This window comes from Fundulus heteroclitus, chromosome 2 (assembly GCF_011125445.2).
Source record: "Fundulus heteroclitus isolate FHET01 chromosome 2, MU-UCD_Fhet_4.1, whole genome shotgun sequence".
NCBI lineage: Eukaryota > Metazoa > Chordata > Actinopteri > Cyprinodontiformes > Fundulidae > Fundulus > Fundulus heteroclitus.
Window position 1 is genome coordinate 30415044 of NC_046362.1, and position 13762 is coordinate 30428805.

Here is a 13762-nt window from a genome sequence, read left to right on the forward strand (position 1 = left end):
ACAGGACAGGTCCAAACTCAATGGGGCTGACCTTCCCTCCATCCAGGACTTGTACAGGTCTAGGTTCAGGAAAAGGGGAGCTGACATTTCTTAAGACCTCACACACCATACGCACAAACTGTTTGGGTCACGGTATCGATTTGAGGGCTTCCATCTCCATTCAGTATCTAATGATATATCCGCTATCCACTGCAGCTGTTGTGTGTTCTTTAAATATGGCTGGCCTGATTCTAGTTCTGGAGTCACTGGTATTACACAAACAGTGACTCCACCCCTTAGCCAATCAGAGACAGACAGCCTTCTGCAGTGACGTCTCCAAATTGACTCACTGTGCTTGGAATCCCACCAAGGCAAAGTATGGACTAGAAATCTTGATGGTTCCAGGTAATTGTTACTAGTGGGAAGGCCTACAAAACGGCACGTACAGAAGCAAACCGCCCAAAGTTCGTACTACTGGAAAAGGGGCATTAGAATCACACATATGTGCATAGCAAGCAGAAAGATACCCGTGGACAGACACATGGACAGATACACGGACAGACAGTCACCAAGCTCTTTACCTTTGAGGGGAGCTGCAACTTCCTCAGCATTACGTATTACCTAACCTTGAAATTGTCTCAGGTAACATCTGTCGTTTATTCCTGAAGAGAGTTGTATTTATTAGCAAGAATGAGTTGTGCTTAGTTCAAGCTATTATGTGAAAAACGGCATAATTAAATACAAAGCCAAACCTACTGACGGATGTGTTTGTGCTCAAGACTGCATTCAGGCTTTTGGTGATGTGACAAAAGCATTTAGGCAGTGCGTTGTACAATATGCAGACCATTTGTTAATCGGACAGTCAGGAAAACCCGACTGTAGACCCATAATTCTGGTCAGACACTGAGTTGCATTTAAAAGGTTTATTTTGAACACAAACCTGGTGACAGTCTGATAACCTCTGCAGGAAAAACCAGCAGGCTTTGGTCACTGGGAGGGTCATGCATGGGTGGTCAGAGATGGACAGACCAGTCTGGATAAGGCTGGACAAAGCTCATAGGTCGGGGAACAGAAAACGTGTCTTGGTTCAGATATGAGAAGCTTGGTAAAAGTCCGACACGGGCAAGGTAGGGAAACCCAAGAAACAAAAGCAAGGTAATAATGGGAAGATCAGGCATGGAAAAACTGCTGGACATCTACTGTCAAGTGCTTTCAGTAATCTTGGAGTCTGTGGATAGATACCTTAGTCTAGAAAACAGGTGCTGTCATAAAGGTGATTGGAGTGAAGCACATCTCAGGTGAGAGAGATGAGGCACAAATTAGACACAAATCCCAGCACTGACAGCCTAATCAATAAAAAAAATAATGGGCTTAATAATCTAAGCAGACGATAATTTTTTTTTTTTTACTTACCTCATAATTAAAAGCCACCTGGTGGTGTCTCTCAACATTATTAAAAATAATTTATTTGAAATTTGTTTATACTGTGTAATTAAGGACAGTCATTCCTGATACTTTTGTATGAATTGCATTTTTTAACAAAGGAGTGACCTTTAACTTTTATTGGACATATAAGGCGTTGTTCTACATGGCATATTCTGCTATACTCTTCACCAGTGAGGGTAGTTCGGATTTTTCTTCCTAGGGCCTACGTAAAGAAGACTATTGATGTAAAGACTGACATGATTCTGTAGGTTAGGGGGATCACAGAGCTTCTGCTTAATACATGAGTCCTGCAGCTACTATATACAGATGCAGCAGGACCTATGAGAACTCCCAAGAGGGCTGCGATTTATTTATTTTTTACCTTTTTTTGTCGTGGCCAGAAACGACTTTGTTCTTGCCGCCTTGCGTTAAAGAACATATTTCTTGCAGGGTACATATTGGTCTTAGTTGTTTAGGCTAAACATTAACAAGGCAGTTTTTAAGATTATATTTTAAGTGTGTCATCTTGTGTCAATTAGTGATATTCACTGGCTGACCCAAAATAGCACAAACAAGGTGTCCCTGCACATTTAGTGTTTTGGCAGGAAACATGAGCCACAAGCAAGGCATCAGTGTTTTCAAATATTGATTCAATTGGATAATTCAGCTCAGACTAAGTCCTTGCAGGTTCATTTATAATGTTCAAGCAGGGACTTATGATATTGCCTGTAGTAAAAGTTAAACAAAATCTCTGTCTAATAGCATTGCTTCCAGTGAACTGTATGTTTCTCTTTGATTCACGGTGAATATCCCGCATTAAGCTTTCACCATGAATTTGCTCGCATTTTTGACAGCTTCCGCTGTCAACAAGGTGTAGAAAGGTCTAAAAATAGCAAAGCACCTAGATGAGCATTCTCAGCATGGTCTCATGATGCTGTTACGCTTCTGCTAATTCTGCAGAACAAGGTTGAGTCGCAGCATACGAGTATTTAACCTGCTGCTTTCGACCTACAGGTGTAGATCGACTCTGACTTGGCAGGCGCAGAAAACATCTGCTGCTTTTCATTGTAAAGTGGCAGCAGTCTCTGTATTTATCCCTCCAGGTGTGGCAGTGTGGCGGCAGCGTGGAAGTTCTCCCCTGCTCCAGGATCGCCCACATCGAGCGCGCTCACAAACCCTACACGGAGAACCTGACAGTCCACGTGCGACGCAACGCTCTGAGAGTGGCTGAGGTGTGGATGGACCACCACAAAAATCACGTCTATATGGCCTGGAACGTCCCACTGCAGGTACACAGCTGCTCGGAGTTTGATTCTTGTATTGACTGCAGGGAAGATTTTGTTGGTTGGTTATGCGCTTATTTCTGTTTAGGAGAAGCTTGCTAATAACCAAGAATGTGCCATTCACAAGATAATCCATTTAAGATGAATGCAGTTGAGCAACTTTGTATTTTGTACTGTGAAAAAAATATAAAAACACTCCTAATACTTTAAAAATTCCCTTCCATAAAATATTTTTAAATCCTGATCACTAGCGCTGCAGACTTTCGGAGATCTTTCAAAGATTTTGAAATCTTTGTACCAGATAGTAACAGGATTTTCTACAGTGTGTATTAAAAAGAAGTGAAGGACAACTTGCAAGAGGAGGACAAAATAAGAAATCTAAAAATATGACATGAGCAGAGTAGCACGATCTTTAGGTCATGTCTTTAAAAAAAACAGAAAAAGACCCAGGAAATACCTAATACAGTTAATTGTCTATATTATGTCAGTTTTTCAGCCAATTTGTCATTTGGAATTATTTTGTTGATGTTAAGTACTGTTTTGAGCTGTCAGTTTGAGTTTTCTTTATGAATTTCCACAAAAATCAAAACAATTTGCTGTAATGTGGACAGATGACAGTTAAAGGGAGGCTACATATTCCGTTTAACATTCTTTGCTCAGTTCTGTCAAATGGACTGCTCCATTCCTGAGTTAAGTAGCCTTTTCATTCCTAAATGATTCATAGGTCAGAATTCACAGTGCTCAACAAATGGAAAACAGTGAAGTATTAAACTAAAATCAGCCAAAGAGAAACTTTTAACAAAACTGTAAGAACAAAGTTTTGCTAAACATCATTTGATTTTTAAATCTTCCAAAAAATATGTTCAGCTTTATCTTTTACACATCTGAGATATTTGTGAATACCACAGTATTCCTTTAAATCATTAAAAATATCCAACTTTTAACTCTTAAAACTATTCTTGTCAGCATCTAGATGCATAAATGCAATCAGATGTGATGTTTCAGCAAGTGATTGAAAAGAAGTACCTAATACAGTATGATGAACTTACCCTACATCTGGGTTGCATAATTACTGAAGTTATTATTCACTTATTATCTTTTTTACAGTCTTTGGTTTTTGCAGGTTACGTTTTGAAAGCCTGTTCTCTGTAAATGAATCTACTGTTAATTTAAAGGGATTTTTTGTATCTTGCTCTGAAAATAGGACAACATAAAAAAAATTGTGTAGAAACCCTGTCATAATGTTCTCCTTTTATCTTGTTTTCTGTTTTTACAGCTACAGATCAAAGAAGAGCTTTTATGGTTTACTGAAGAAGAAGAAAAAAAAGAAAGAAATTATATATATAATTTTATTTTAATCTGTCCAAACTGGACTTTTCTAATTTGTCCTGAATGCTCCAACTATTTGTTTGTTTGTTTTATGCTTTAATGCATCCCAGAAACTAAAATAGTTGGGTTATCAGAATAATTCGTCTGCCAATTAAAGCCCATGTCTTACACATATGTTGTTTTAAAGCTGTGTTTTATAATCAAGGGTCTAAATTCATTTCCTATTGCAGGCTGCATCTCTTCTTTTCTTCCAAAAATGGTCTCTCTAGGACTTCCCATTCCAAACATTTATTGTCCTCTTTGAGCTCCTTTATTATTTAAGGCTCTCAAGTTGGCCTTGTAGAATTGCAGCAGAGCTTGAAGGAGCCTGAGGCCCCGAATCCAGCTCCGTATTTACTGCAGCATTTCAAATCAGAGGGTTGAAGCGCATCGCATTTTATTACATTGCTCGAGGTTTTGGAGTATTAGTAAAGAGCTAGAACTGGGGAAATAACGTGTTTGTGTTTACTTCCTCCCCTAGAACTCAGGAATAGACATTGGGGACATTTCTGAGAGGAAAGCCCTCCGGTCCCGGCTCAAATGTCGGCCGTTCAGCTGGTTCCTCTCCAACATTTACCCGGAGCTGCGATCGTACAGCGACACTGTTGCTTATGGAGTGGTGAGTTTCCCTTAACAACCGTAATTTCAGTGTATTAATCTGTATGTGAGAAATGTCTGCGGCAACAAAGACTGCCAAAGAAAAGATTTCATAGACTTTGGATTAAATCTCAGTGCCGCATAAAAGCACAGCAGTGCATCATAATTCCCCTGCGCCTGAACTCCCAGAGGTTTATATTCAGCTTCTATGAACAGGAAATGAAGTATTTAGGGATATTCACATTCATAACGAAAAAGTGCCCATTTTTCTTCTTGTTAGACATTTTTATGGCTTATTATTATTATGCCTGGTGATACTTTTAATATTGTGTGTATGTGTTTTCAAATCTGTTTTCGTCTTTTCAGAGACTCCTATTATACCCCTTTTCAATTTAAGACATTTAATTAAATAGTTTAATTAAACCTATTGGGCTTATACAATTAAACATGTCCAAATTAATGAGTCTCAATTACATTCAAGTCTTTTATAAATGGGTAGGCACTCTGCCAATAAAGCATATAAATATCTCTGCAGTCCACAGGATTTTCAGGTTTTCTCTTCTTTTCTCTCAGCATCCACTTATATCATCTTTTGTAATGCATTTACTCTCAATAAAGACTTAGTTTTGGATCATAACGGTACGGCAGGGTGTCACGTTGAAACCTTGAGCCCAACATTTAGTCATCACAACCTTGGTTTTAAAACAGTGACTTTCAAGGGATGGAGCTCAGCAAGAATCCAGAACAGACTACACTTCCTTTGTCTACTTTATGTGTCAAATAGTGAGGAAAGCTCTAATGTATAACATCCTGTACTCATATTCACACCTCTGGTTAAGATGTAGGAAAGAAATCTTAAAATAAATTCATCTCTTATTGCCAGAGGAAAATGTAATTCGGAAAACCGGTGAAACATCCATGTTTGAAAATAAGTCAATTTAATTTGTGGGGAACAAAATACCACATAAATAACAGTTTAAAAAAAAAAGAAAAAAAAGCTATATATACCAAGAATAATTATTAGAAAAATAAATGTCAGTAAAGATTTTGTTTTTATCAAAAGTTTTACCTTTTTTGTGTCTTGCAACGTCTTACTAGGAATCCATCCCTGGTTAGGTTTATTTCATCACTGGCAAATATGACATGACACAGAAGCCCATTTCTCCTGCCTCTCACCACTAAATCACAAACAGACACCTTACACAGTGAACGTAATTGTAAAAAAAAAAAAAAAAACTCTGTTGAAGACCTGCAGCAGAATCTGGCTTCTTGTGGTCACCAAGTCTCCACATGGACCACAAAACAACTGGTTGTGGGGAATGAAAGGAAAGGAAAATGCTTTAACTGGAACATTGTGCTCTGTTCGCACAGCTTTGAAGGACCAAATCCCCCGGATGGCTTTGTCATGAAAAGAATTGTTAAATATGTGAAAAGACTACCTGTAATGCTGTGACCCTGTTTCTTTTGTAAAGGTCCTGGGAACATGTAGTGCTTGGTGTTGGGAATTATTTAGAGTACCAGAAAAGTTTGATTAAAAAATGTGGTTGACTTAGGCAAAAAACTGAAAAGGCATCATTTTTGTTTTTGTTTTTTGGCAAATCAGTATAGAAATAGATCACCAGATCCAAACCCAACCTTCTTCTATGACCATCTGAGTTCCCAGATCCAAATCATGTTGAAAATCCATGAGATCAGCTGAACATAGAGGAGCATAAGAACTGGGCCAGGGCATATTTTGGAAGATTTAATAATCAAATGATCAAGTTTAGCAAAACTTTCTTCTTACAGTTTTGTTAAAAGTTTCAAAGTTCCTCTTTAGCTGATTTAAGTTTAATATTTGACTGTTTTCCATTTGTTGAGCACTGTGAATTCTGACCTATATCATTTAGGAATGAAAAGGCTACTTAACTCAGATATGGACCAGTATATTTGACAGAACTTAGTAAAGAGTGTTAAACGGGATATTTAGTCTCTCTTTAACTGCCATCTGTCCACATTAACGCAAATTGTTTTGATTTTGTGAAAGTTTATTCAGAAAACACAGACTGATAGCTCTGATATGACACCCACAGGATCTAGAGAGATTGTACAAAGAGGAATTATCAAACAAACTATTTACAGTATGCTTCTTACTTGTGAATTAGTTGAGGAGAAGACCAAACGCTGTCATGTTTGCACATATAGGGGTTGAACAATTGGTCAATAATTAATTGAATTAATTGTTTTTATTTTAGAATAATTGACCAACTGAATAAATGGGCTCATATTAAAGGTTGGACTTTTTTAAGATTTTTGTTGTAAGCTTATACTATTTCAACAATATAGTTCTTTATTTTTCATGTATTATACAGTTTTATCAGGGGTGGTATCTAAAAGATCAAACCATTATTTGAGACAGTGTTAATTTGAGCTTTAAAGTTGAAAAAAAAAAGTAAAATGAGGCCATGTTAGCTCAATTACTTTCCTTACATCAAGCGAAATGCATTTTTAGAGTTTATTTCCTGGTTAGCTTCATTATGTAGCTTGGCTGCTATCTTTGTAAAACCTTTATTGGCTGCTTTTAGCTGGAAAAATTCAACAGTTTTGGTAACGTCGACAAAGGTGGTTGCAATGTTAGCTGGTTTACATCTGTTTGGTTCCACGGTACCTATTCCATCCACGGTAATCTGCTCATGATTTCATTTATTCCTGTTGTCAGATCAGACTAACTGGTCCTGAAAATAGGCCTGTAGAAATATTACCCTTCAGTCCTTTGGAAACATCAGATGGAGCCTGTACAGGAAGCTTATTGGCATTGCTGCTTTTCTTAACTAATTGCTGAGGAAAACAAATACTGGGAAACATAGTCATGCAGCAAGAGAGAGAAAGTGACCGTGTGCTTTTGTAGATATTTGTCCTAAACATTGCTTGATTTGCTGTAAAGAGAACAAAAAGGAGCAAAAGGGTTCTCAAAGATATTAATTGGACCCAACAGCTTAACTTCATCAAAGACTATCAGTCAGTTTCACCGACTGCATCAATGTCTTGCCATTGATTTACCCTTTGAAACAGGCTTTTCTTTGCAGATATCTGTTGTGGGGACATATGCTTTTTTAAGGCCTTTCTTTTCACATTTAAATCATTTCGTTGTGGTTTATATAAAGTGGAACTGCTGTCTGAATTGCTCGTTATTGTTGCCCCACAGCCCCTCTTTTACCCCTGTTTTGAAGTTAATTTAAGAGGAACCTGTTTTCTGCACTCCTTGAGGCTCCAAGTACAGAACAAAATGTATTTATAAGAAATGTATTCTGTATGGCATGTTCCCTTCAAAGGTGGCATTGTCTTAGTGAGACTAGTAAAATCACAGCACTTAGAAGAAGAGTGTAGATTTAATATGATGATTTAACATGGTTATGTACTGAAATTTGGCTTTAATTTAACACATCTTCATGACCAGACATGCTTTTCGAGTCATTACAACCATTGAACTATAACCTTTACCGACACAACAGGTGTAATTGCAGACATGACATGTAATCAATGCCGCCTTTGCTCGATCTGGATCACACCAGAGGGATATGGAGAAGTTAAAAATAGTTTTTACAGCAATTGATTTTTAAATCTCTCTACTCATCTCCTCGGTTGTCTGTGGGATCGTTTTGCAAATCTGTTGAAAGCTGAGCAGGGTTCTGCTGTTCTTGCTGCTCAGGTTGATTGACGAAGTAGAAGATGCCAAGTCTGTCTGTTCACGAGTTCGTTTCATGGCTGCGTATGAGTCCTGATTTAGACTTCTTTTTTTTCTTCTCTTTTACCTTCATATACTCAGATTGAAAACTTCTTATTATCTGAAATTAGCTCTAAATGCAGGAATATAACTTTTCACCCAATTTTCTGGACCTATTTTTGCTTTACTTCACATTTAAGCAGTAAGATTGTGGCAAGAGGGCAAATACACAGCAAGGTTTCAATCATAGCAATCACTCAGCAATACCTTCACAGCAAACATTCCAATTTAAATTATTATGTTCAAGTAAAAAAAAAATGTGTGTGTGTATGTATGTATGTATGTATGTATGTATGTATATATATATATATATATATATATATATATATATATATATATATATATATATATATATATATATATATATATATATATATATATATATATAATTGTTTTTGTTTGAAGACCAAAATGTGGAAAATATCTTTGTCAACCAAAATCTATGTAGGCTAAAAGGAGACCATGAAGTTCAGATATTGTTTAGATAAAAGTTCTTCGGAAATCTCAGTTGAATACGTTTGCACACAATTAGACACATACAAACTAAAAGAAAAATATAAATTTAAAAAAAATTATTGACTAAATACTTAGCAAAACTATTTCCATTGTTCTCGGTTGTGGTGTCTAGTCTTTGTGTGTAAATACATTTATAATCAGTAATAACTTTAATAATGAAATTAAGATTTTTTTGTTTAGGGAACCTACCTGGAAATCAGGAGCTAAAACTAACCAATGGTTTGTGGGAATCAGTCTGATCAGTTATGACACCCACAGTGCTGATAAATAAAGCTTTGAACTCAGATGATGACAGGCCACTTTTCCCTATGTGTTTGAGAATTTGCTTCTCACTTGTGTTTAGCTTATTTTGGAGTTGTCTGCTGTCATGCAGTTCGTTCCATATTTGGTTCCTCCCTTTGTGTTACTTCTGCTGTGTGTTCTGTTTCCTAGGCTTTTTGGATTATACTCATATGTTGATATTATTTTTTAGTTTTAATTATTAAGATCCTTCTTATGTTCAGTTTAGTTCCCCATGGATTTACTTGTCCGTTTCCCTCAGTTCCATGTTTAGATTCTCCGCCAGTTGTATGGCGTTTTTCTGATTATACTCACCGGGTTCCAGTGTCACTAATCTCACATCTGGTGTTGTTCTCACCCTGACTCTGTGTCATCGTTCTCCTCAGGTTGGTTCTGTAAGCTCATTTATTTTCATAATTAAGTCGTGTCACCACCACATGCCTGACACTGTCTTGAAGGCATTTAGGTCCATTGTAAGCACAAAGACATGGCACTAATTCTTCTTTAAATAGAATATATTAACGTTTTAGAAATATTTAACATTGTTTGCATCAATGTTAATAACGTTAGCTAAGTTTGTTTATTTATTTAATTCAAAAATAACTTTGAAATTCACACACACAACACAAGTAAATCGATGCATTGACTGAAAAGGAGCAGAGAGAAGAGCAATCTTATATCTGCCCCTTAACTTATCTTACAATAAGTTTGCATCAAATCTGTTACTTACTTTTACAGTATTTACATCCATCTTGTCTCAGTTATCCACATTTGCTGTAATTACATTTTACAGTATTCAAAAATATTCAAAACATTATACACCATACATATTTTCTCCTAATTACCATGAACTCTAACTTTATTTCATCTCTGTAGTTTTCATACGTTTTTTTTCTTGACTGTTTAATTTCAGTTTAATGAATTAGTCCTCACAATCTGTCTTGGACTTAATGGCATTTTCTGATATGTAATGCCTGAGCCTTTTACAAAATTGCATTTGTCTTCAAATTGTCCTTTGACCCTCTGTTTGCAGCAGTGCTTGACATCGGTGGAATGAGCAATGGGGTTAGCTGAATGCAATAGCGTGAGCCGGAACTGCTTAGGCGCCAACAAATTTCCAAGATAACTGTTTGTTGTGGGGTTGACGTCCACAGAGACTCAGACCTCTGGGGAACTGGAAGTGAAAATACTTTAATAATCCCAAAAAAGAAATTAAATGATAAAATATTCTGAGTTTGGCATTTTCGTCGACTTTACGCTAAATAGCTTTTGATCTATATCAAATAATATAACCCCTGTCAACTAACTACACTATTATTTTAAGAGATGTATATCAACAGCGACTGCCTGAATGCAGGTGTGTGTTTTTGTGTTTCAGTATGTGTGTAGGATGTGAATTTGGGAGTCTTTTGACGTTAAACAACACCAACTGAAACAACAGCTAAGACAACGGATTTCCCAAAAGGCTGCTGATACGTGGTCCGTCTGATCTTGTAACAACGTGGCTGCTGTCACTGGAACAAACAAATTAGTTGCTTTGAGACTCACTTAGCCTTACTACCTTTGAGCAAGACGAATACTCACCGTCCTCCCTATAGGGCTGTAGCCGTGTGTACGGGCTTGACCTCTGTCATCCGTGTGCAATGGGAGGTGCAGGGGCAGAAATCCCCCAGGGGATCAATAAAGCATCGGATTATTGTGAATTGCTGTTTGATATGTGGCAGCAGCACGAGATATTATGAAATAGAAATCTCAGATCAGCCCTCAAAGGCTCAAGCACTACGCTGAAAGCCCTGCAGGACCGTATGTGATGTGATTACAGAGGAGCACAGAGAGACTGTGGGACGCGATAAGAAATTCGAAGCAGAGATGAAGTCTTGGAGTTTGGATGGTAACTGCTCCAGAGATGGAGAAAATGATCTCTAAATACAAAAGATACTTCCAGAAAGCTAGCCACTCATCAAAAACACAGAACGTGGCACTTATGGGATGTGATTTAGTAGACATTTGATTAATCTCCAAATCTGAATGTGTATACCCTGCTGTCCTTTATGACGAAGACCAAAGGTCAGACCAAAGATTCTGAAAGGCTAAACAGGCATTTGTATTCAAATCCTCTCTCTTAAAAGGTCGCCTGAATAAAAGAGTTAAGACTGATGCCACTGACTGTTTACAACGATCAAGATATAAATAAAAGCTTCCCAACAGATCCTTTAAAGGGAATATATAAACACGTTCTGTTATCTCTGGGGTTATATGCATAAGGTTGAGAAATACGTTTGTTAAAAAGCATAAAATGAAAGATAGCAGGTTCAAGGCAGGCTAAAGCAAGGCTGAACTTTGCCAAAGGCTAATGACAACATGTTAAGAACATAAAACTCTGGTATAAATGCATAACACAGTGGGCACCCCTAAGAAAATAAAACCAAAGTTTACTGTTCAAATAAGAGTTCATGAGGTGATGATTATTCCAGTAAGAAGGTAGTAAGAAGCCATAAAAAATGATAACCAACACCCTGGTACTTATTGGTAATCCATGGTACAATTGTAATTCACCCCTTTGGTAAATTCAAACTTAAAAATCTTAAGTCCCAGCACCACTTTTCAGGTAGATGTACTTTCTGCTCTGGCTCTAAAAAATTACTCCAATGCATAATTCCCCTTTTTCTAAACAACTATATACCAAAATATTAAGTAACCGTTGCTTGTACTCTGGTAAAACGTGGTAACAGTGATTGGAAGCAGCTCAAAGTTTACATTTTCTATTCATAATCAGTCCATGTTTTCCGCTTGATGGTTTAATTGTGCTACAGTACTGTCATTGTCATTCCGAGGATTCTGAGGATCTTCCACACCACTCAAACTCTCTAAATATGTCCATAGCCAGTTGGTGAGCAACACTAAAGCTAGATGTGGTTTGTTTGAAAGGCAACTCTGAGAACAAAAGTACTGCTAAGAAATTTGATAGTGTCTGAGCTGGATTTGGCTAAGACACGGAGAAAAATAAGTCACTAATGCAACTTACTATCCTGGATCAATATGCAGAAGCGACATTTAGAAAGTAGGTATTGAGAATTTGAATTGAGTTTGACAAAATTAAGCTATCTGTGAGGACACATGAAAAATAAAAACCAGTCGAAAGCTTTAGAAACTTTATGCTGTAAAAAAACATTGGCCCAATGGTATAACAGCTGAAGCTATCCATTCATCCATCTGTAAGTAGTAAGGGGGGGGGGGGGGGGGGGGGGGGGTTGTGACTTTGAATCGTGCATGGTTGTTGTTGTTGTTGTTGTCAGACAAGCTGGTCTGAGAAACTGCACATTTTCAGGATTTTACTGCACAACCACCTCTCGGATTTAGAGGTCAGAAGAGAATTACTACAATTACTCAAATACACACTCGTTACAGCCATGGTATACAGAACATCATCCCTGAGCGCACAACACCTCGAACCTTGAAGCAGATGGGCTACAGCAGCTGAACAGCACACCCTTTGCCACTTCTGTCAGCTAGGAACTGGAACTTTAGGCTACAAATCACACAGGTTCACCAAGATTGGGCTATAACTGGTTGGAAACATGTCAGGTTTTGTATGTTGAGAGTAGGAACAAAATGCAGACAGGAACTCTGGATGAGCATGGTGGAGATTTAATAATTAAAACAGAAAATGTACACAAGGAGAACCGGACATGAATATTGGGCAGGGCAACACCAGGAAACAGAAAAAGCTATGAAAACCAGTGAGCTTATATACTGGGATGAGAGTGGAGAATGATATAAATGCAGATGAGTTAATCAGATGATTAACAGGCATACTAAAGAAAGGTAACTCGTTAACAGAAAAGGGGCTTAACTAGACCCAAAGGGACCACAAAGCAAGGGAGAAAAGACTAGTACTGATAAAAGATGAATAAATCCAAAATGCAGAAAGAACAGAATGTGAGGATAAAGAATTGAAACAAAGAGGAATGAACTAATTTGGCAACACATTTAAAGCAATAGTGAACATAAAGAAATGAACTGAATACAGCAAGACTATTCAAACAATATCTAAAAACTCAGAAGGGATCAAAAGACAAACCAAAATCTAAACGCCCAAGGATCATGACACAAGTCGCCTGGTTTGATGAATTTCAGTATCAGCTAAGATTTCAAGGTCAGAACGTGCTGTGAAGAAAAGCATACATTCATCTTGCCCTGTTTAAGCAGTTCAGCACCAGCGGTGGTGGTGTAATAGGTGTGGGAATATTTGACCCACTTAATACTAACTGAACATTTTCTTAAAGTCACAGCCTACCTGAGTAATGTAGCTGACTCATCCCTTTTTTTTGGCCCCAGTGTAGCCATCTTTGCGTGGCTCGTTCCAGCAGAATAATACAAAATGTCTCAAAGCTCAAATCCACTCAGACTTGTTTCTTAACAGGGCAATGAGTTTTACTGCATTCAGTTGACCTCCGCAGACACCTGATCTCAATCCAATAGAGCAGCTTTGAGATATGGTGGAACAGATGATTTGCATCATGGACCATGTCGATATGGATCAAAGTCTCTA

The 13762-nt window shown here is 37.5% G+C and overlaps 1 protein-coding gene across 2 annotated transcripts in view; it reads left to right on the forward strand.

The window, feature by feature from the left end:
* The window catches only part of galnt18a (UDP-N-acetyl-alpha-D-galactosamine:polypeptide N-acetylgalactosaminyltransferase 18a), a 205796-nt gene that overhangs the window by 144319 nt on the left and 47715 nt on the right, over window positions 1-13762 (forward strand). For both annotated transcript variants that reach the window (XM_012867633.3, XM_012867634.3), the window contains exons 7-8: window positions 2508-2693; window positions 4537-4674. In XM_012867633.3, the coding sequence (XP_012723087.2) occupies window positions 2508-2693; window positions 4537-4674 (324 nt within the window). The remainder of the gene's footprint in view (window positions 1-2507; window positions 2694-4536; window positions 4675-13762) is intronic.